The sequence below is a fragment of the Saccopteryx bilineata genome, chromosome 8, assembly GCF_036850765.1.
Source record: "Saccopteryx bilineata isolate mSacBil1 chromosome 8, mSacBil1_pri_phased_curated, whole genome shotgun sequence".
Taxonomy (NCBI): domain Eukaryota; kingdom Metazoa; phylum Chordata; class Mammalia; order Chiroptera; family Emballonuridae; genus Saccopteryx; species Saccopteryx bilineata.
In genome coordinates, this window is record NC_089497.1 from 30,007,174 (window position 1) to 30,030,887 (window position 23,714).

General features: G+C 39.5%; 1 protein-coding gene and 1 pseudogene across 2 annotated transcripts in view; one reads left to right on the plus strand and one right to left on the minus strand.

The window, feature by feature from the left end:
* Nucleotides 1-23,714, plus strand: part of DCBLD2 (discoidin, CUB and LCCL domain containing 2) — a 108,083-nt gene that overhangs the window by 60,105 nt on the left and 24,264 nt on the right. The window contains exons 3-7 of one of the 2 annotated variants that reach the window (XM_066241496.1): nucleotides 2,950-3,087; nucleotides 18,605-18,656; nucleotides 20,909-20,981; nucleotides 21,262-21,395; nucleotides 23,050-23,090. In XM_066241496.1, coding sequence (XP_066097593.1) covers nucleotides 2,950-3,087; nucleotides 18,605-18,656; nucleotides 20,909-20,981; nucleotides 21,262-21,395; nucleotides 23,050-23,090 — 438 coding nt within the window. The remainder of the gene's footprint in view (nucleotides 1-2,949; nucleotides 3,088-18,604; nucleotides 18,657-20,908; nucleotides 20,982-21,261; nucleotides 21,396-23,049; nucleotides 23,091-23,714) is intronic. The other variant, XM_066241497.1, reaches the window with a different exon arrangement.
* On the minus strand, nucleotides 8,347-17,300 carry LOC136312155 (E3 ubiquitin-protein ligase KCMF1 pseudogene; annotated as a pseudogene).

Sequence of the window (23,714 nt, forward strand, 5' to 3'; positions counted from 1 at the left end):
TGTCTGTCTCTCTGAAAGTCAGTAATGATTAAGCCATAGCCAGAAAGCTTGGTCAATTAGAGCATCCTCCCAGAACCAGAGTTTGCTGTTTGGAGTCCCCAGTGAGGGCACATATAGGAGCAGCTCCGTGTTTCTGCCTCTCTTTCTTCCTGCCTCTCTCTCTCTCAAAATTTTTAAAAATATATATTTATTTATTTATTTGAGTGTGTGAGTGTGTGTGTATTTGGTAGAATTCACCAGTGAACCGGTTGGTGTATGGTGCTTTTTCTTTTGAATTATTATTAATTGTTGATTTAATTTCTTAGATGTAGTGTGAGTTAGTTTGTCTATTTCTTTTCTTTTCAGTTTAATGATTTGTCTTTTCTCTTTTTCTTATTTAGTTTTACTAGAAGCTTATGCATTTTTTTTCAAATAACTTGCTTTTGGTTTTGGTTTTTTTATTGATTTTTGTTTTCAGTTTTATTTATTTCTGTCCTAATTATTATTTTCTTCTACTTATTTTGGATTAATTTGCTTTTCTTCTTTTAGTTTTCTGAGAGATGATAATTTATAAACATTTTTATTTTCCTAGGGCATGAATTTTTTTAGACTATAAACCAGTGTTTCATGATTGTTAGAATGATTAAGCTATTTAACTTGCATTTGTAATTGTCTATATGTATTCACAAACTATTTTTTGAAATACTCCTTATTTATTCAAGAGAAACTCTATAGAGATTTTGGCTGACTTTGAGAGCCATCATCAGAGTCTATAATTGTTGGCAATTAAATGCTTTATTTTGATTTGGGAGTAACTTTGAATGGTCAAACTGGGGAAATGGTATTAAAGAATTAACAACAATATTGTCCAGACTAGGAATGGTTTTTCTTCTTCCTTTCCCGGAGTATTTTTCTAAGTGCTTGCATTATTTGTATAATGTGTAAACCCTATGATCAAAAGGGAGCCAAGTGAGGAGAGAGTCACCTTGACTGTGCATAGCAGGTGAAGGCTGCTGTTTATCTTGTATTATATTTTGAATTCCCTTTAAGCACCGACAAGATCAGTTTATTGTACATTTGTTTTTTATTCTTCTGTTTTTTTAAATTGTGATTATTCATTCTTTAACACTGCCAAATACTGAGTTTCACAAATACCTTTAAAATTTTTATTTCTGCCACAGATTGAATATACTCCCATTTTGGGAGGACAAGATAACTCCAGATAAACCAGTGGTAGTCAACCTGGTCCCTACTGCCCACTAGCGGGCATTCCAGCTTTCATGGTGGGCGGTAGCAGAGCAACCAAAGTATAAATAAAGAGATAGATTTAACTATAGTAAGTTGTTTTATAAAGATTTATTCTGCCAAACTTAGCGAAAATCCGAAATAAAGTACTTTGTAAGTAATTATTATTATATGCTTTAACTAGCTGTAACTCTGCTTTATAAATTTTATAAAGTAAAGTTACTTCCCTACTTTATAAATCACCATTACTGTGGAACAAGTGGGTGGTTAGAAAATTTTACTACTAAACATTTTACTAAACATTTTTTACTAAACAGAGATACAAAAGTGGGCGGTAGGTATAAAAAGGTTGACTACCCCTGAGATAAACAAAAGATAGAACTGCTGTGCTAATAAAAAGTGCTTTTATTATTCTGTCTATATCAAAACTTTTTTTAAACATTGTTTTGCTTTAAAAATGTATTTTTATAAAGACATTTTTGTATAGAATGACAGATAGTATTTAAATATGCTCTTTTTCCTTTGTACCTAAAAGGATCTGAAAAGTCGGTATTTGTACTGAGTACCTTAATCAGCTTTGTAATAAAATTACACTACATAGGACCTTACGTGACGAAGAGCAGCGAGTACTGATGAGCCCAGATAAACCTGCTGTTCACTTTACAGAAGTTAATCTTGTATAAAGATGGGAGTTGACATAATTTTTTTAACCTTTACCTATTCCCATTGGGCCGTAAGATTTAATGTCATGGGCACTGGCTCTGCCCACACTTAGATTTCCTAACAAAGTATATTGCTTTCAATATTATTAATATTTAATTAATGTGAAATATATATATTACTCTGTTTTTAAATATTTTATATTCAAAAGTAATAAAATATTTAATATTTTCTCTTTACTAGACTATATCTAGTTACTTGATATTAAAAAACAAGTCTGAAGATTTAATCTTCTTGTATCTTCATAAAATAACTTGTAGGGTTCTTTAATAATGTGTTATTTCGCTTGAATGTTAAAAATATGCATAGCTATATTTAAGTTACATTCCATATTTAGAAATAGAAGTTTTGTGTTTTTTCACAGTTGATGTTTCTGAAGAAAAAACAGATGAGCAAGGAAGGCATTTTATATTGAAAACCGTAGCACCTAAGACAAGTGTGTGTGTTTACCTTGATGTTGGTGCTTATTTATTAAATGCTAAATAAGCTGGGGACTTCTAGACAGAATTGATTTTATTTTTTTAATTTCAATATAAATGATCACCTAAAGGGACTGACCAGCAATCCTTGGAAGAAAATTGAGAAGGTCCATAAAAGGCATGCGAGACCCCTGAGGCCAGGTCGAAGCCCTTTGTGGGAAGCATGTTAAGAATGTTGCTGATTGACTGTCAGTTTATTTGTGGGCCACCTGCCTCTATGAAATGCATTAGTTTTTTTTTAAATTCCTCATTATCTTAAAGACTTACACACATGTATTTCATAGGAAATTGATTCTTCAGGTCAGTGATGCTTGTACTGTTTTTTCTTTTGAAATGTCAGCAGGTTATTACTTGGCATTGTTCCCCTCTAGAGTAATGGGATTTTTTATCACTACACTACACTAGTTATCATCATATGCTATCCAGCACACAGTTTGGTATATTACTCTGATTCTGTTATCTGCATTGTGAGTGTTACTGACTTCATGTGAGTCACAACAAATACCTGCTTTTCTTTTATTCCTAGGCAAATACTGTGGTCTGGGGTTGCAGTTGAACCATTCAATTGAATCAAAAAGCAATGAAATTACAGTGCAGTTCATGAGTGGAATCCATGTTTCCGGACGAGGATTTTTGGCCTCATACTCAGTTATAGATAAACAAGGTAATTTTCACTTTATACCGTGGCTCCTTCTTTTTGTAGTTCCTGAAAACAAGAACGAAATATTTCTTTGAGTACCTGTTGTCTAAGTTTGGGATAAGAGTAGAAAGACTGAACAGTTATTAACATGTACATGAATTTGACAAATTAGATCAGTTTTAGATTTCAGTAATTCAAAATGTATTTTTTATATAAAGTTTATATACTTCCCTTTTCTTAATAGAAGAAATACTGATTGTTTTTCACATTTTGTGGTACTGGAACACAATAACATTTTAAAATCTGTCAATTACTGAATTTAGTATATCAATTTAAAGCTTTATTATCCACATATTTCCATTTTATACTACTGTGTTAAAGACTATATTACCATTTTCCTTAAAGAACTGAGTCGCATACTACCAGGAGTACCCTGAGTGCTCTCAGAGACATTATAAAATAAACATGAGATATTTTCCAGATTGATATGTTTAGAATCTGAAGGGAGGACTGAAATTATGGCTAATAAGTTGAATAGAACGCGTAATTTATCTGAATCTCTAAGGCAAAATGCAAGACTTGAATGAAATCTCCTCTGTTTTGGCTGCTTGACATGTGCTCATTCCCATCTGGTAACGGGCACTGTTGTGAAGAAGTTACGGTCTGTTGCTGATACAGGGATATAGCAAGCAGCACAGTCATTTCAATTATTTCAGTATTCCACAATAATTTATGTTGACCATTTCAAATTAAAAAATGGGTTTTCTAGTTATATAAATGAGAAGGTTGTCAAGACCCTCCTAGGGGTGAGAGTGTTAGGCACTTGGAATGACTAAGGGTAATGCAGGCTGTTCCTTCTCCGTTGTGATGGGTTTGAGATAAACACTATATATTTCATTAAAAGTTTCATTTACAGTGTGATAGAGGAGAAAGCTGTCCTCTGTAAGGAAGAGTCTATTTCCCTTAGCTTCTAAGCTATGGAACAAGGTGTTAAGGCTAATCCCTCAGAGAAAGAAAGAAAACTTATTGGATGGAATAATGGGAAGAAAACAATTAGAAAATCATGCTAATGAGCAATTACTGTTTTTGACAGAACCAGGAAAACTAAGGCAATGTGGTGTTGTAGAAGGGGACTAATGAGCTGCCAAGTTAAAACATGGTGACCCCTAGCTAGTCATTTGACCTCTGAACCTCATTTGCAAGTGGATTAGTTATGAGGGGTAAATAATAATACACGTATAGTGTCTGTAGGCAGGAAATAAATGCTATTTCCCCCTTTCACTGCTGTATACGCACAAACATACACACACTCGTTCCCCCACTCCTACCATCAAAAGAGTAAGGTAGAAAACAAGAATGAGATGATGATAGATTTTCATCCTTTCAGGGTTTTTGTTTGTTTGTTTGTTTTTGTTTTTTATTTATGTTTTTTAGGGAAAGACAGCAAGGGAGAGAAATAAGAAGCGTCACCTCATAGTTGTATGACTTTAGTTCATTGATTGCTTGCCTCTCATACACGACTTGATGGGGAAGGGGGGCTGCTTGCTCAAGCCAGCAAGTCATCCTTTCAGGGTCATTTCCTGAAGGTCTCAGATTGATAGATGAGATACAGAAAAATAAACAATAAGTTTGCGTCCTATGCTTAAGTTCCTTGATCCTTAGTATCAGGTTAAATTATTTATTTTTGCTTTATATTGTTCCCGTTTTCTTTTTGTTATTTATTGACCTAAACCTAAACCTAGCTTTAATCCTTTTCCTAACCCTAAACTTTCTCTTAACCCTAATCCTAACGCTACACTTAACCCTAACCCTATTCTCTAAAAAGGCCTTTAGAAAATAAGTATTCTCTCTTTTAAAAATAAAGTTCTTACATTGGATATTTAATGTATTTATGGAGCTTTTTTGATCGATAGGTTTCCTGCATTGAAGTTTTTAAAAATTGACAGTGATTTCAGGTAACAGAATCAGTATGTTGTAAACCTATATACATCTGTGCCAAATTCTAAACAGCCGTGACTTTATTTTACATGAATCTTTGCTTCTAAAGTTTTTTTTTAATTATCACGATAATCTGTAAGCTTTTCATATTAGCACTTTCAGAACTCATACTCTTCTTGGGAAATCCTCATTTTACAGATATCTCCTGAATTTTTACCTTTTATTTGGGGATGGGGTATCCTTGTCCCATTTATAGGACATTTGTTTTATTTGAAGTTGAGTGAATTGGCTAATTTCAAGAGAACGTCAACTTCTTATTACTTCTTGGGTGGCCTCGGAGTCACAGTTTCTTACAATGACTCATTCATTTGAAGGCTGGAGCCTCAGTTCCTTTCCATCCAGGAAACTTATCCGCCACACTGAATTCCGTGAATATTTTCTAGAAACATCGCTCCGTGTCCCTAGCTTAGCAACCTAGTTGAGGGTTTAGAATTTGGAGAATTGAAGATTGTGAAAAGTCTTCCTTCAGCAGCTTCTTTGTTAAACTCTCACAAGACTTGTAAATGTACCAGGGTGCGTGATAGAGTCCTGATTTTGTGTGAGATTCAACTAGTTTTCGTTACTTTGTTCAAGAGCCCCTTGCAAAATCACACTCCTTTTAATGCCTTATTTGTTGCTATGTGCTTGGCATTGGGAAAAATAATCATTAAATAACACAGACATAACCATACCTTCGTGGGCCTTACACTACAGAGTTGGAAAGAAGATGTCGAACTTGTGATTACTTACTTGTAGTTATGATACAATATACAATTAAGTCCAGTAAGTAAGGGGAAGTGAAGTATATTCAGCAGTTACGAGGCCAAAGGAGAGTGGGGAGTAGAAAACTGATCAAGAGCAAAACTCCTGAGGAAGTCACTTTTAAATTGAGAACTGAAGAATTAATTAATTGGAGGTTCCAGACAGACAAGGAATGAAGAACATTCCAGGGGACAGAACAGCAGGTGCAAAGGCCTTGTGGTAGGAAGGAGTTGGGGGCAACCAGAAGGGAAGCTGGCACAGCCGGGTGAAGCGGGTGTGTGACGGGTAGGTCACATTTGCAGGACTTTGTAGAGAATGTAGGGGTTGAAGCTTGACTGGATTTATGTTCATTATAACTTGTATGGTTTTATTCTTCCTTGTTCTTTTTAATGATCTTGAGAAGCAGTTTGCAGTATTTTCTATCAGCAGTTATCTTTTAAATCTTCACCTGTGAACCTCATTTTGAAAGATTGTATCTACTAGGGAAAGGAAAAGTTCTCCCATTTCCCCGCTGAGTAGCAGGCAGAGACCGAAGGATTAAGTTTAGTAATTGTGAGAGGACTGGAATTTCTGCTTGGAGATGGTGTAATTCCATCAGATTCCAAGTAGACTCTGAAATTAAAATTTCCACCTGAATATTAAACATATTAACAGCCCTTATTTAGAAGTTCTACAGAGAGGAACCCTTAAGTTACTGCCAATCTTACTGAGAGGCAAAACCAATCGATTCCTCAGGTCCAGACTCAGGAACTCAGACCCTTTCATCTGCTTGTCTAGTAACAAGTGCTACTGACATTTTCATTGCAAAACGCAGACTTAAAAACAGCATTTACTTCTGGACTTGAAAACTAAAGTAAACTTTATAGGTGAGTTATCTAAATTTCTAGTTTTGAGTCTGTTCACCATTGGCCAGTTTCTGGGGAAAGCTCAACATTTCTGGAACGATTCTGGGCAGTGGTTTTGTAAGTTATTTTAGTTTTAGAACAGGAAACTCAGAAGATCTATCTGCATTTGCATTGAAAGTTCCAAGTCCTTCCAGGCAGCTTCTGTTGTGTGCCAGGATTGGGTGGTGTATGTGTGCACAATTGGAAAGTAATAATCTGATATTTCTTTTGTGGAACATGAAATCATAACTTTCATTTTACACCTTATTACTTCAGATTTCACCAAACCAGAATTTTGTAGTAGTCAGTCTAAGGTTTGCCTTTTGTGAGGAAAAATTGTAAATAGTTTAAAGTTTCATGTAAAATAAAATGACCCAGTATAGATATTAATATACTTCCTAATTGGAAATCACAAACACTTGTTCATTCATTGTCTGCTTACCCTTTAGAATCTGAGGGCACTGTGCTTAAGACTCGTGAACAGCTGGGTCTAGGAAATATTTCCCTTTGACAGTGTTACTGTTGCTATATGTTAGATTATTTTTAGCATTAACACAATAGTATAACAATTTTTGATTGCCACATTCTTTAATATTATTTTTTGCAAATATTTTCTATTTCTCCCATCTTAGATCAGATGGTATCAACTTATAAATAAAACATAGGGTGAAATAGAGAATTTCTTTCTAATAGAGTCCAGATTTCTGTAACTGGTTCATGGAAAGTTTTTGACTTTGAAAGTAGAGCATGAGTTCCTTAGATTGTGTGCTACCTTAACCGTACAATAATTTTTAGAATTCTTTCTGTTCCGAATGCTACACTTAGCTAGGCTTCTAATTTTACTTTTTCTGTTGTGTTCCTAATTTTTGTTATGTTGTATCTGGCAAACACCTTAGAATGTTTAAGCTACTAGGTTTTTATTAATGCATTCTCAGTTTATATACGTATCTTTTAGATTTATCCTTATTTACACAAAAATGAATATGTATAGTGCACATTTAGAAAAATATCTGTGTTTTGGTGTCAGTTTGTATAATGAAGGTGCTAACGAGCAAAGAGTGAGCAATTTTGCAGAGAAATCAATTACAAAGATACTCTGTTAAGACAGTGTCAACCCAAAGAAACAATTCAATTTAGGGGATCTTTTATTCCAAGCTGATAGCTAATGTAAGAGCACCTTTTTAGCGTTTTCTATCTATTTCATTTTGTAGTGCAGAAGGAATGCTGTGATGGGACGGGATGTGTTTGTGCTATCCAGGGGATACATTCAGTTACTGCTGCTCTGCTGCTCTTACTAATGTCCTTACTAGTGTTGTAGGTGTGGCATAGGTCACAAAAGAACGGTGTCATCTCTTAATGTCTTATATCCATTCTTTAGTATGTAGAATTTAGATGTTGAAAGGGTTTGATTTATCTATATGTGGATTATAACCTATCTTACTACCTTGTTTATTGTTTAGGCAACTGAGCCATGCCTATATCATCTACATATAAAAAAGCAGTAAGTATTTTAATCTGAGAAATATTTCCTGAGCTCCATATATAGCATTGTGATATCTCTAAGAGAAACATAAGATTTAGTCCTATGTTCAGCATATAAAAGGAGATAAAGATGTAAAATGCATCATATTGTATCTGGGATTTAGTAAATGTTAGTTTACTAAATCACAGTAAATTCTGTGATGTATGTAAATTTCTCTTCACAAAATTTCAGGTACATGCCCAGTTCCTATCATGGAAACAAAGAATTAGGCCCAGGGTCACACAAGTATGCTGACCGGAGAACTTAGCAACAAGGCGAGCCTGGCTCAGCGTCCTCTAACAACGAAGCCGCTGTTCACACACTGAAGCGCAAGGTGCTGGCAGGGTTGAAATTCGGAGAACAGGAGTTCAGATTCCTTCAGGCTCGGGGAAATTGGTTTTCTAAAGAATTTTAGATCAAATAAAGGAAAAGAATTTGTAGGTAATATTATCTTGCTTCTTCCTGTTTTCTCCTTTCTGGTAAATATGTAAATACAGTAACTTAGTTGTAGTACTTTATACTGTCTTAATTTAGAATAAATACAGGCACTCGGGCATCCCTTTCTTTAGGAGTAACTGGCTTCAACTGGACAAAAAGTACGCCTTGTGGCTGATACAGTTGGTGCCATTGCTGAGTCTTTTCCTCAATTCAGTCAAGCACACAAAACGAAGAGTGTTAATTGAGGGAAAATCTAAGTCCATTTGATAATCCTGCAATCTTAGAAGTAGCCAATGCTTTCAATAAAATATATGTCTAAGTAACCAGTATGCTGATATTTTTGATTGATTTGTGAACTTATAAAATATATTTTTAGGGTATTAGGTGTGGATTAACATTAGATGTAATGTTTAAATAAATATTTCATGGGATAATAATAAACTTCCCCAGGCTAAGCAGTTATTGGAAAAAATTTTGATTATATTTTAATATTTTTTAAACCTGTGTGAGGGTATCAATTATAGCTGACAGTAATATCCATAACTAAGTTTGACGCTTTACTTGGTCTCAGAAAATCTGATGTCCTTGTCTTCATTAAGAAAACCCTGGAATCTTTCTTTTCTATTTTTTTTAAATGTTTTCTAGAAAATTAAATTTCACAGTGACATAGATCAATAAAAGAATGTAGGTTTCAGGTAAACATTTCTGTTTCATTTCAACTGTTGACTATGTTGTGTGCCATCACCCAAAGTCAAATCCTTTTCCGTCACTGTGTATTTGTCTGTCATTACTCCCTTCCTCCCCCCCCGCCCTACATCCCCCTCCCCCTTGTAACCACTTCATTTTTATCTATGTCCATGAGTCTGTTTTATATCCCACCTATGTGTGAAATCATGCAGTTCTTAGCTTTTTCTGATTTATTTATTTCACTCAGTATAATATTTTCAAAGTCCATCTGTGTTGTTGTAAATGGGTACTATGTCATCATTTCTTATGGCTGAGTAGTATTTATTGTATATGTGCACTACATCGTTTTTATCCAGTCCTTTATTGAAGGACACTTTGGTCATTTCCATGTCTTGGCCACTGTGAATAATGCTGCGATGAACATGGGGGTGAATGTGTCTTTATGTACCCAGGTTTTTGAGTTTTTTAGATCGATACCCAGTAGAGGGATTGCTGGGTCATATGGTAGTTCTATTCTTAATTTTCTGAGAAACCACCATACTTTCTTCCATGATGGTTGTACTAATTTGCATTCCCACCAGCAATGAATGAGGATCCCTTTTTCTCCACAGCCTCTCCAACACTTGTTATTACATGTCCTGTTGATAACAGCCATCTAAGAGTTGGTATCTCATTGTAGTTTTGAGTTGCATTTCTTAAATAGCTAGTGAAGATGAGCATCTTTTCATATATATATTGGCCATCTGTATGTCCTCTTGGAAGAATAGTCTGTTCACGTCCTCTTCCCTTCTTTTTTTAATTGGATTGTTTGCTTGTTTGTTGCTGAGCTTTGTGAGTTCCCTGTATATTTTGGATGTTAACCCTTTATTGGAGCTGTTGTTTGCAAATATCTCCTGTTTAGTTGGCTGCGTATTTGTTTTGTTTTCAGTTTCTCTTGCTCTGCAGATGCTTTTTAGTTTAATACAGTCCCATTCATTTGTTGTTACCTTTACTTCCCTTGCATTTGGGATCAACTTCATCAATTGTTCACTATGGCCAAGGCCCATGAATTTAGTACGTATGTTAAGAAAACCCTGGAATCTTTTATCCTGTATTAATTATTGGCTTTCCTTCGTTCTTCTATTCTCTCATGCTGTTCCTCACAGTCATATTATGGTCCCTTCAAAGCCCCATCTGTTTTGAGTCCTGCCTCCTCTAGAAAGCCCTCTAGGGTTAAGGCAGACGTTAGGAAGGATAGGAGCTCTTTTTGTAGGGATTGTGATTGCACTTGCTTCGCATTGGACTCTGCCGCTCAGACTGGTGTGCAGTGTACACTAGAGAAGCGAACTCCTTTGGGCTGCACACAGAGAACAGAGTGCCAGGCTGCTTGAGCAGGAACCTGTGGGCACTCAGCTTCCGCAGCTGCCACAGTCTTGTCCAGAGCACCCAAGTGAAGCACACACACTTAGTATTTCATGTAGTAACATACGGGTTATAAATATTTTTATATGTCTTAAATGTTTGATTTAAATTATTTATTTTTTTAAAAACCCTCCCGTATAGCAGCTCTTAGTTAAGAGCGGAGTCAACTATACACTACCCTGCACTTTGAACATATCTCCTGTTTTCTGGTTTTGTAGGGCAAGTTAAAGTGGATCCAGCACAATGATTGAGTTGATCATCATGCTCTCCTTTATTGGTATTTATTGTTATCATCACTGCCTTAAGCACTTTACACATAGTAAGTTCACTTCTCTTTTTAAGCTGCTCAGGTTAGAAACCTTAGAGTGGTCTTCGACTCATTTCTTCCTCTCAGACTTCATGTCCCTGAGCGTCTTCTCAGAATGTGTATACACACATCAGAGTATGACTGCCTTCCACACCTCCACCACTGCCATGCCAGTTCAAGCGACTCGATTTTTATCTCAATTATGGCAGTAGATTTCTTGCCGACCTTTGTTTCTGCCCTTTCTCCCCTTTGAACTGCTCTCAACCCCGTGTTCAGATGTTCTTACTAAAATGAAATTCTCGTGTCGCTTGCCCAATGTTGTTACCTCCAAGACTGTAAGATAAGGCTTCTCATTACTCCTCTGAGTTCCTCTCTTTTCCCCTTTTCACTCTGGCCTTAAGCACGCTGGGCATGTGTCCTCCTCAGAGCCTGTATGATTTCTTCTCCCTGTTCTCAGTTGTCCACACACCTCATCACCTCACCTCCTCACCGATTTAATTTTATTCAAATGCCACCTTCTCAGTAAGGCCTACCCTGTGGTCTCGACGGAAAACTGCAACCCCTTAACTTTTTTTTTTAGTTTACTAACATTTTTTATAATAGTTTTATTTTTAATGCTGATTTTTTTTTAGATTTTATTTATTCATTTTAGAGAGAGGAGAGGGAGAGAGAGAGAGAGAGAGAGAGAGAGAGAGAGAGAGAGAAGGGCGAAGGAGCAGGAAGCATCAATTCAACTCCCATATGTGCATTGACCAGGCAAGCCCAGGGTTTCGAACTGGTGACCTCAGTGTTCCAAGTTGACACTTTGTCTACTGTGCCACCACAGGTCAGGCCTATAATAGCTTTTATAATAGTTTTTTAAATAGTGTTACTAGGATATAATTCACACTCTACAGTGCACCTGCTTAAAATACACAGTTCACTGATTTTCATGTATTCAGAGTTGTGCGGGCATTGCCCTAGTCAGTTCTGGAATACTTTCATCACCCGAAAGAAACCCTAGTGCCAGTCCCTCCCCACCCCCTACCTCTGACCCCTCCAGTAACAAGTAATACACTTCTTATCTAGATTTGCCTACTCTGGACATTTTATGTGAATCATCTAGTATGTGGTCTTTTGTGACTTATTTTACTTAGCACAAAGTTCATCCATGTTCTGGCATGCATGCGTACTTCATTCCTTTTCATGGCCAAGTAATATTTCATTGTATGGATATAACACTTTTTTCCCCACATTTTTCTTATCCATTCCTCAGTTGATGAACATCTGAGTATAAGTTTTGTGTGGACATATATTTTCAGTTCTCTCGGGTATAGACTGCAGAGTTTTGGGGTGGACGGTAACTATGTCGACAGCATCTTTCTTCTCAGTCGCAGTGTGTGAGGGTTCCACTTTCTCCACATTCTTGCCAGCGTTCATTTTCTGTCTTCTTGATTCTGGCTTTCCTAGTGGGTATAAAGTGGTATCTCATTGTGGTTTAATTTTACATTTCCCTTATATGATAAGGGAATTATTTCCCTTATAAATAATGATATTGAGCATCATTTTATGTGCTTCCTGGACATTTGTATATCTTCTCTGGAGAAATGTCTATTCAGATCCTTTGCTCATTTTTAAATTGGGTTATTGGTTTTTTAAAGTTGAGATGTACTAATTCTTTATGTATTCTGGATAATAGATCCTGATTTATCAGACAAATGATTCACAAATACTTTCTTCCATTCTGTGGATTATTCTTTTTTTTAAATAAATAAATTTTTATTAATTTTAATGGGGTGACATCAATAAATCAGGGTACATATATTCAAAGAAAACATGTCCAGGTTATCTTGTCATTCAATTATGTTGCATACCATCACCCAAAGTCAGATTGTCCTTCGTCACCTTCTATCTAGTTTTCTTTGTGCCCCTCCCCCTCCCCCTCTCCCTCCTTTCCTCCTCCCCCCCCCCAACCACCACACTCCCGTCCACGTCTCTTAGTCTTGTCCTTATGTCCCACCAATGTTTGGAATCCTGCAGTTCCTGGTTTTTTCTGACCCACCCACCTTACTCCGTACAATGTTATCAAGATCCCACCATTTTGTTGTAAATGATCCGATGTCATCATTTCTTATGGCTGAACAGTACACCACGCTGTACATGCGCCACATCCTCTCCATCCAATCTTCTATTTTTTTTTTTCAGTGATTAAAGCCTTTAAGCAAATTCTTGGCCAATACAGCAAGAATCCATAAAAGAGTAGTATCCTTAACCTGTTCACCAAGTCCAAGATGGCACCATCACCATTCCAAATCCCTGCAAATGCAACACAACCCCAGTTCAGTCTGTTAGGAGCTGTCACAGGGAGCAGGAGTCCAGGAAAAGTCCACATCCAGGAAAAGTCCGCATGGCACTGGAGTTGTCACCATTCTATACTTTGCAGCTCATGTCCAAGTCCCAATGATCGCTGCTTCTAGCTGGTAATGATTCAGGTAGACTGGAAAAGCCATCTGCAGCATGTGTGGAGATGGAGCCTCTGTTCTCCTCTGCCTGGAGAGATGGGACCAGGTTGCTTTTCCCTGAAGCTCTGTGCCTGTGGCTTGGTAAAGAGAACCTTGGGATACACTAAGCAGTCTCGGTGTGGCTTCTTCAGTGTTCCTTGGTTGAAGAGTCCTCTTAGTTTAGTCCAAAGTTGGTTTTTCCAGATGATAGTTCTTAAAATTAGTTTGTAATCCACTTTGGTTCTGGGAGGTGGTTGTTGGTACGTCCGCCTACTCCAGCGCCATCTTGTCTTCTCCTATGGATTATTCTTTTCTTTCATCGTGGTAACTTTGAAGCATGAAAGTTTTTAATTTTGATGAAATTCAATTTAAGTATTTTTATGTGATTGCTCAGCACCATTTGTTTAAAAGGCTATTCTCCCCACCTCCTCCCGACCACTGAATAGTCTTAACATCCTTATCAAAATTAATTGATTGTAAATTTAAGGATATATTTCTGGACTCAACTATTCCAGTCGCTCTCATTGCTATCAGAAGTCTCTAGAGCAGATGGTTTCCTTTGAGCTGCGATAATCTTGCCTGGACTGTGTGCTTATTAGCTAGGAGCCCTGTAGTGATAGTGGTTTTTTGGAAGGCTGTTTGCTTGGGGAAAGATTTCAAAATAGACACATTTTAAGGCTTCTAAAATTGCTAGTTTAACTGATGTTTTCTTTGCCTTTACATATAGAGTTGTAGAGGTCAGACTTTGTAATCATGATTTGTTTACTCTGTCTTCAGTTCTTGGCTCTCCTTGCAGCTGTCCGTTGTGAACTCCTGTTTTTCTCCAAGGGAACTCTTTTTAGCTCCCCGTGGAATTTTTTCTTAAGGTAAACCATCAGGCAGTTTTTATTCATTAATATTTGTAAATACACACAGCAGCTTCGTTTGAGATTTCAGTTTTCCTCTTCAGTTGGAATGTGGAGTGTTACAAGAGCCTATGAATATCAAGGTACAGGAAGCAGAGATCACATCCCTGCACTGCTACCTACCTACATTTACCTTCAAAAGTAGAAATTGGCCCTGGACAGTTGGCTCAGTGGTAGAGCATCAGCCTGGCATGTGGAAGTCCTGAGTTCAATTTCCGGCCAAGGCACACAGGAGAAGCAACCATCTGCTTCTCCACCCTTCCCCCTCTCCTTTCTCTCTCTCTCTCTCTCTTCCCCTCCCGCAGCTAAGGCTCCATGGGAGCAAAGTTGGCCCGGGCACTGAGAATGGCTCCTTGGTCTTTGCCTTAGGTGCTAGAATGGCTCTGGTTGCAACAGAGCAACGCTCCAGTTGGGCAGAGCATCGCCCCCTGGTGGACATGCTAGGTGGATCCCAGTTGGGCGCATGCTGGAGTCTGTCTCTCTGCCTCCCCACTTCTCACTTCAGAAAAATACAAAAGAAAAATTAAGCAGAAAGGATTATAATACATATTTTCTCTCCTTCTTTTGAATGTCCACAATGTAACAGGAGTGACAAAACTGAAATTATAATCACCAAACAAACCCAGGACAGTTGTCCACTTTCATTGGTAAATACAGCACAAAGGACATTGTCTGTGAATTGGGATGTCATCAAAGGAGGTGGTGGAGGCTCATTTCTTTTATTATTCTCTTTTAAATTTAGGTTTTTCTGAAGCAGCATTGAAAGGCATAATATCTACACAGCCTGTAGCACCAAAATCTGCCTTCTCCCCTTGCTCATGCTCGTTTGAGGAGGAGCTGCCGTCCACTGAAGTGGAGCGAGGGGGGGGGGGCTCTTGAATACACAGGCTGTGGTCTGCGTGTTCACTTTCCATGGTCTGGCACCCAGTTGCAGACATTTTAGGATCGTTCAACCTTGTTAAAAGAAATTGGGAGTTCTGGATAGTGTGCTGACTGATTCTGTATTGGCTGTGTTGGGTTTTGCTGTGTGACCGTGGTGGAGACGCTGCGTGTTAGGGCACCGGCTCTCGTGACGCGTCTCCAGGTACTGCAGGCTGCCTGGGCGTGCTGCTGTTCTAGCTGCCACTGCGTCTGCAGTGGATGTAACGGAGAAGAGAAAGGGCCTCCTGCAGAACTTCTCACTCTTGATAACTAAGATAAAAGCTCAGCTATAGAATCCATGGCTTCCCTTTGCTTGGAAAATACGAGCTCTGAGAAAAAGAAAGTTCACCAGTACAGTGTCTAGTACATTGCATGTTTTATCTGAGCACACAGACCTCCTAACACCCAGCCAAGGTGAAGCGTTCTGCATACATGTCCAGTGCCACTTGATTCTGTGGGTTCTGTGTTCAAGTGCAAGGTGAGCTGTCAAGTCATCCGTGACATGCTAAGGATCCCCTCTGGGTAATGCTGCACACAGAGGACAAACCACTTCTCCTGACGGTTCTGCGTGTTCAGACATAACACGTGCTTGAAGAGATAGCACAGTGTAGCCTGTTTTTCCCCAGTAGGGATAAGCAGTACTGTGGTTGCTCTGCAGAGGAAGCTCCCCCACCACAGTACAAAGCATAACCTGCCCTAACTTGTTAAGATGCACCGCGCTGGGTGCTCAGTGTGGGCCTTGTGGCACTGCTTTCACAACAAGATGCACAAAGAGTGTAATCAGAGCATATTCAACACATATCTGCAACCTCACAAATTTCCTTGTAAACATGCATCACAGCTGACATCTTCGTATTGGGACACCCTACCTCAGGCAGTGGTGGCGCAGCCCCTCCCAGTGAGCCCCCATGGAATTCAAGAGCAAGGTCAGCTTGCATACATTTGCAGTGCATGGTCTGGCGTTTCAGCACTGCATGGACTTATAATAAAGCCCTGTTCGTCAAGTGTATCCGTCCACCAGCACTCTGGCATGTGGCCCGAAGGGGTTGGAGCCAGCTGGCAGTCTTCTTGTGGCTAAATAACATGCTGGACCACACAGGTACCTTTTTATCCCAGACTATTAATCTTAGAGGTTCAATTTCTAATCTTAGAAGCTGGAAACTCTTTTAGCAGAGTAGGAAAGTAGAAAATTAATTCTTACTGTTGCAATGTAAAGACTGGCAGGAATAACTACAGTATAGGTAATTCAGTTTGTCTGCTTTTCCCAGTCAGTAAACCTGGTAATAGTGAACCCCTAGCCAGGCACATAGCCTCTTAAACTCCTAAAACACAGGGTTAATATAATCATCATTCTGATGTCTGTGGTCTATAGATATGAACCATATACTCTCAAAATACTCCTTTTCTGTTGGTATAACAGTTGTGATGCTCTAGTTCAGGGGTCCCCAAACTTTTTACACAGGGGGCCAGTTCACTGTCCCTCAGACCGTTGGAGGGCCGCCACGTACAGTGCTCCTTTCACTGACCACCAGTGAAAGAGGTGCCCCTTCTGGAAGTGTGGCGGGGGGCCAGATAAATGGCCTCAGGGGGCCGCATGCGGCCCGTGGACCATAGTTTGGGGATGCCTGCGTCTAGTTCTTTCAAGATACATTTCAGTTGAATAAAAAGCATATGGTTTCTTCAGAATTGTAGAATAGAATCGTCAGTTATCCTGCTGTTGCTATGGTGGCCTTTAACTTAACAAGTGTGTGTGTGCCGTCAGTATACTCGGATGCGTGTGAAGTGCTGCCTCCATCAGTGTGTTGATCACCCTCAACAGAGTTGTTTGGCCAAGCACTTGTATGTGAACTTACCTTTCGTGATGGTCTTAGGGCCTTCTTCCTGGTTTCCCTGCGGGTTAGTACATGATTGGACTTATCCAGCTATGCTAACAAGCAGATACTTACCATCCATGTATTGAATAAATGGTGATTGAAAGCCTCCTGTTTTGTCATGCGCTGTGATGGCTGCAGGTACCACAGAAGGTGAGAACAAATGGCCTTAGTGTGGGTAGACCAGTCAGTATCTAATGATGTTGCTCATAACTCTGATGCATCAACAGATCGAGCTTGTATAACACATGTCAATATGAGAGCATGTGATAGTCATCCATTCATTAAACAAACTTGGGTGCCTACTATGTGCTAAAGGTATTTGACTTTCCAAGGGCAGGGGCAGCTTCCTTGAGGAAGTGACGGTTAAGCTGAGACCTTAAAGAGGACTCAGCTTATCTAAGGGGTGATTGAAAAGCCTCTCAGACCAAGAGCACAGCATGTTTCAGAAAAGACGAGTGTGGCAAGAAGCCAGGATAGATAAAAGATGAGATTGAGGCAATACTAGGCACTTCAAAACCTTGTGGGTCAGGTTGAAGAGTTGCTCTGTGTCCTAAAAGCACATTGAAATGTTTCAGTCAAAAACCACCTGTGAACTAGGCCTCAGACAGCTTAGCTCTTACTAAGGCTTGTTTATTCTCAGACAGAAAATGTTAAAATTTTTAAAGTTTTGTTGTACTTAGAGCAGTGCTTCTCCAATTGAGTGTATTTAAGAATTACCTAGAGGACATGTTAAAATATTTTGGGGCCCTGCTCCCAGAGATTCTGTAAGTCTGGATGGTGTTCAAAAATTTGAATTTCTAGTAAGTTCCCAGAGATGCTGCTGGTCCTGCCGTGGACCAGATTTTGAGTTGCAGTTATTTCAAATTAACACTTCTCTTTTGTCGTTGTTTTCCTGATGTGTAACCAGCAAAGGATCCTTTTTAGACATACAGTAACTAAAATACTTTTTCTTTTTTGGGGAGAGATATATTTTGTAGAAGCCATTTAAAGGCTATAAATTATACTTACCTGTGTACCTTCTATATACGGGGTGGGACAAAAGTAGTTTTATAGCTGTGAGTATGCAAAACACAGTTTATTCTTGTGTTATTATTGTATTATTTTCCTTACAAACAACTGTTAGCCTACTTTTGCCCCACACTGTATATATGTGACTCTGAGGCGATACAGTAGTAAATAGCACTGGGGAGACATAGTCCAGAAATCAGGATACTTAAAATCAGAAAGAAATCTTAATTAACAGAAATTTGTAAAAAGTTATTATTATTACTTTGACAGCTGCTGAGATTTGGAAATATACAGTAGTGGGATTTTGGATTTGGAAACTGTTTCAGCAAGAGTAAACCTGTGTATTAAAATCAATTTTTTTGTTTGTTTTTCTAGATCTGATTACTTGTTTAGACACTACGTCCAGTTTTTTGGAACCTGAGTTCAGGTACGACCATATTTGTGCCCTTTTTGTCTTAAATTTATTTTTCATCTACATCCTTATTCCTTATACACCTAAGATGAATGTTTATGGTAACACATAGTCATTGATCTAACACCGCATTAAATAAACCAGAGTTTATTTAAAGCCATTGAGTTGCCCTGTTTAAATTTTGCATGTAGCATTTGGATCTTCTCTACAATGAAAATGTAATTTTAATGTACTTTAAAAGTAAAACTAGTTGCTCTTAAAATCTAGGGAAACGGCTAGAAAAGGGAGAAAAGAGCTACTTATCGTTTCTTTAAAAAGAGAAGAGGTTGGTTTAGGCTATTACGGAATTTCTGTGTCCTGGCCTGAGCGGCATTTCTAACTGCGATTTCCCTGCTTTATGCCCTTGTCTCTTGCCTAACTTAGAATGGACTTCTAATTAATTTCCCTTCCATTTCTAACCTTTTCTGAATGTCTTCTGACATTAACATTGCTGCCAAGTTATTTTCTAAAATACATGTCTCATAATTCCCCTGCTAACAAATCTTCAGGTGCTCCTAATTAAGACAAAAAGTCACCCAGAGTCCTTAACTTGGTGTTCAGGATCCTGTCCCCGGTTCTTGGGCCATTTATAGTCTGGTCTCGTGCACTCACGTGGAAACGGCTCTGGGCCACTTAACTGCTCTGGGCTCTCAGAACTTGGCCTGGAATCACTCGACTCCTCTCTGCTCGGCAAATCGTTCTCATCATCTAAGACCATCACACTGACTTTCCTGCGACTTGCTCCCTTTTCACAAAGAACCTTTCCTTTGTCTTCAAACACGGTTCTGTCCACGTGGGGTGGGTCGGCTCTGTAGCGTTTGTGAGGGATCCCGGTCTGCAGAGATAACCCTGGCGTCAGTAGAGGGCACAGAGCCTGCAGAGATAACCCTGGCATCAGTAGAGGGCACAGAGCCTGCAGGGCCGGCTGGCCGTGTCCCCCGCTGTCTACCCCGTTGTCACTGCCCGATGGCAGGTGGTTATCTCTGCCCGGATAACTGCACTGTCTGCCCAGCTCCGGTCAGCTCCCACTCGTGGTTCCTTGCAGTCCCTTTCCTTCCCAGGAGCCTCAGGACTCTTTTTTAAAAAATATGAATCCGAATATTTATATGCATTGTCAGAATCCTCTATTGACTTTCTGTTTTGACTTGGGAAATATATTTCAGAGTCCTCGCCACAGCCCACAGGCCTGTGTGTAATCTGGCCCCTGCCCAGCACTGTAGCCTTCTGTCAAACCACCTCCCTTTGCTGACCGCAGGCCACCTGCACCGGTTGTCCTCAGCCTCCGACACACACAGGCCACGGGGCCTCACGGGCGTGCTGTTCCTCTCAGCTGGTCCGTTTCCCTCTGCCTGCTCCAGGGACCGCCCTTACCTCTCTGCTGGAACTTCACTCCTCAGTCCCAGTCTCTGACCGAAGCCGTGTAGAGCCCGTGTTTGGGCACGAACTCTGGGGCCGTCTGCCCCTTTCCTACCATGTGACCTAGGCACACGGTTCCTCAGCTTCCTCATCTGAAAAATGAGGACACTAGTAGTACCTACCATATAGGGTTCTTAGGTGGGTTACCTGAAGCACTTAGAATTCCTCCCAGTTATTTCAGAGTCCCTTTTCTTCATGGCAGAATCATAATCTAATTATTTGTGTAAGCATCAGTGTAATGTCTTCCCCTACCACGGGAATGTAATCTCAGTGAGGACAGGGGCCGTGTTTGTTTGGTCAACATTAGTGAACCCAGTACCTAGCGCAGCCCAGCGCTTAGACTGTAATAGTCATTCAGGTAAATGTGTTGAGTGCATAGGTGGGCGGGTGGGTGGGTGAGCCAGCAGGTGAGGGAGTGAGTGAATGAATGAATGAATAGCAAACTTTTTTTAGATCAACATAAGTTTGATCAATAGAACATTGGAAAAATACGGTTTATCCAGAAAATAGCATATTATGTAGCTATTAAATATGGTGAATAGATCTTAGAGTAGAAATATGTCTGGATTAATTATAAAGTAAAATAATCAAAGCTGTATGTAAAATACGAGACAGTTTTTGTAATTTGTGGGTAAAGGTGGCTATGATGGACCGGAGAAGGTCTGAAAGGACTTTTTAGGAGTGGTGGTTCTCTCAGAGGGGTAAGATTATGGCATTGACATTGAACTGAACAATGGAGATGTGGTGTTTTTTGGTCTTTTCCCCCAAACAGTACAGTGGAATGTGCCCTTTCACATGTTTTTACTTCACAGTAAGTACTGTCCAGCTGGTTGTCTGCTTCCCTTTGCTGAGATATCTGGAACCATCCCTCATGGATATAGAGATGTAAGTTGTGATAGGACTTTATTATTTTTTTTAATATCACCATAGGTAAATGTGTACCTGTTGTATATCTTTGTTTTGATATTTTTCTAGGAATTATTTATTTTTAGTAATATGGAATGTTTTTTTCCTAAAAATTTGTTCTGTGTTAAGACATTAATAATTTGTCCCATGTTTATTGAAAAAACTGCCCAAATTCTTAATTTCTTGAGGGAGTGTAAGTCTTATTTATGAATTTTCAAAAGAAAATCAAAACCTTGTCTTTCCTCCCCCCTCCCTCAAGTCCTCGCCGCTGTGCATGGCTGGCGTGCACGCCGGAGTGGTGTCTCACACCCTGGGCGGCCAGATCAGTGTCGTCATCAGTAAAGGGACCCCGTACTACGAGAGTTCCTTGGCTAACAACGTCACATCTGTGGTGTAAGTGTATATGCTGTTTATAAGAAGCATGCTGGGTAGGGTTGGGGCAGAGCCTTGTGAAATCCCCGCGGTATTAACAATCAGTGGCGTTCCAGAAATCCCATTTGCGCACTTAGCAGTCACATCTGTGTGTCTCAGTGCCTGAGTGTATTAAAGAGTCTAGAGAAGGTCGTCCTGCCTTGGCTTGTGCACTGTCAGAAAAGTGTCGTTAGGAAGCTTGATTAGTTTGTTTCTTCTTTCCTAAGTGTTGAAAAGCCTAGAATAAGAGTCCAGAAGTATGTTGTCAAACCCTTCCTTCATTTTAAAGATCAGAAGGCATAAGTACTCTGTTCCTTATAGCCAGTGTGACCCAAGATGAATCGAGGATGATTCAGTACTTCAAGTATAGATTAGATTTTGACATAAATCAGAGGTGGTAGTGTTGTGCGTCCCCAGGGAATATTTTCAGAATGTATTTGCATGTTCTCTATGATGTTATACTATTTTACAAAACTTAGACGGGGCATAAAAAGCAGGAGAAGTTCAAACATTAAATAGAAATGCAGTTCTCCTGGTCTGTTTTTGAAACTCTTGCCTCTTAGATAAGTCTGTTTGAAATCAGCTTCTCCTTAGAGGCCCTCGGCCAGTTCTCCTCGGAGGACAGGAGCGTAGTCCGCACCCACCACGACAGAAGGCAGGAGGAGTCTGCAGATTCTGTGAAGGACCAGCTTGCAGATATTTTAGGGCTTTGGGGGCCACATGGTTCTGTCACTTACTCTGCTGTTAGTTTATTTACAACTCTTTAACCATGTAGAAACCACCCTTAGCTCACTGGCCGTACAAAACGAGCCACGCGTGGCCTTCTGCCCATCACTCGTGTCCAGTCACGCTCTCCTTAGTTTCTTCTAGATGCTCTGTCTGGGTCCTTTTGTTCTCTTCCCTGTTCTACCTTTAGACAGATCAGTTTTTCATGAGTTTTCTTTTTCATAGTTAAAAAAAAAAAAAGGACAGGTAGCATTCACCTGTAATGATTTGAATGTTGTGTTAAAGTGGGAGCACACACTGGTGATTTTATCTCTGTGCGTTCCTTAAGAGGCCTGACCTGCCGCATGGTGACCTGTTCCTCGCCCCACCCCTCCGCTCTCCGCCCTGCACCCAGCCTGCCTGTAGCTTGAAATCCACGTGTGCTGCACACTGACACGGAGCCTCGTGTTGTTCCACACGGCGGTCTCCCGTGACAAGTGCAGGCAGTCTCTCTTCTGTTTACCCAGGAACCCGGAGCCTCCTGCGTGAGAATCACACCCGTTAGGTGTACCCTCTCCAGCAACTGCCATGGAAGAGGTCTAGGACTTAATTTATTTCATGAAAAAGAGATAAAATAAGACTATATAGTCAAGGTTATGTGACCATATTTGCACAATCACACGTGAAACGAGGAACTGGACGCTTGCACAGAAAGTAACTAGTTCCGTGTGCTGATTTCAGAGGTTCTGCTTAGAAAGGAGACTTTCTGCTTTTCTAGGAACATTATCAGTTGTCTAATATATAACCAGAGAATATTCTTAGTTCTTTATATAGTAAAATAAAAACAAAAAAAATGTTTTACTGAGACACAAATATGGAGAGTCATGTTAGTTATGTGATGTGTCACCAAAAAAACCTTTCTCTTTTTCAGGGGACACTTATCTACAAGTCTTTTTACATTTAAGACAAGTGGTAAGCTTGCGTGGACTTTATAACTTACTATAATTTATATGCTGTAGTAGTTACAGTTTTCTGTACACCGTATCTCAGGCCTTGTGCCAAAGCTGTTTCTTGCACGTTCTTGGTTATTTGTCACAATGACACTCTGAGGTAAGATGGGCGTTAATAATATAATGAAGGAAATAAACAGGAAGTTTTCTATTAGTAGGGAAATGACCGTGTAAGCAAGGAGAGATTCTAAGAAAGATGGCTTTTGAACTTGTCTGGAGAAGTATTGCATTCATTTGACTGAAAATATTTGTTGAGTGCCTTCTTTTATTTGCCAGGCACTGTTCTGGTCTAGGAAACGGCAGTGAGCAGGAGAAACAGAAGTCTGCTCTCCTGGGCCTTACACTCGGGTAGTGAGAGGTTGGACATAAACAGTGAATAGGTCAATTACTGCTTATAATATTATAAAAGACATAGAAATTGAGGGAAGAAGGGGCTAGACAATGCAGGAGGGACAGGTGGGGTCGGGGCAAGCCTCACAGACAGTGTGACATTTGAGCAGATACCTGAAGGAGGTAAGGGTGTATGACTCACCCACTGACTGACCTGGGAGCTCGTCCACGGAGAGAATAATTTGCCTCCGTTAAA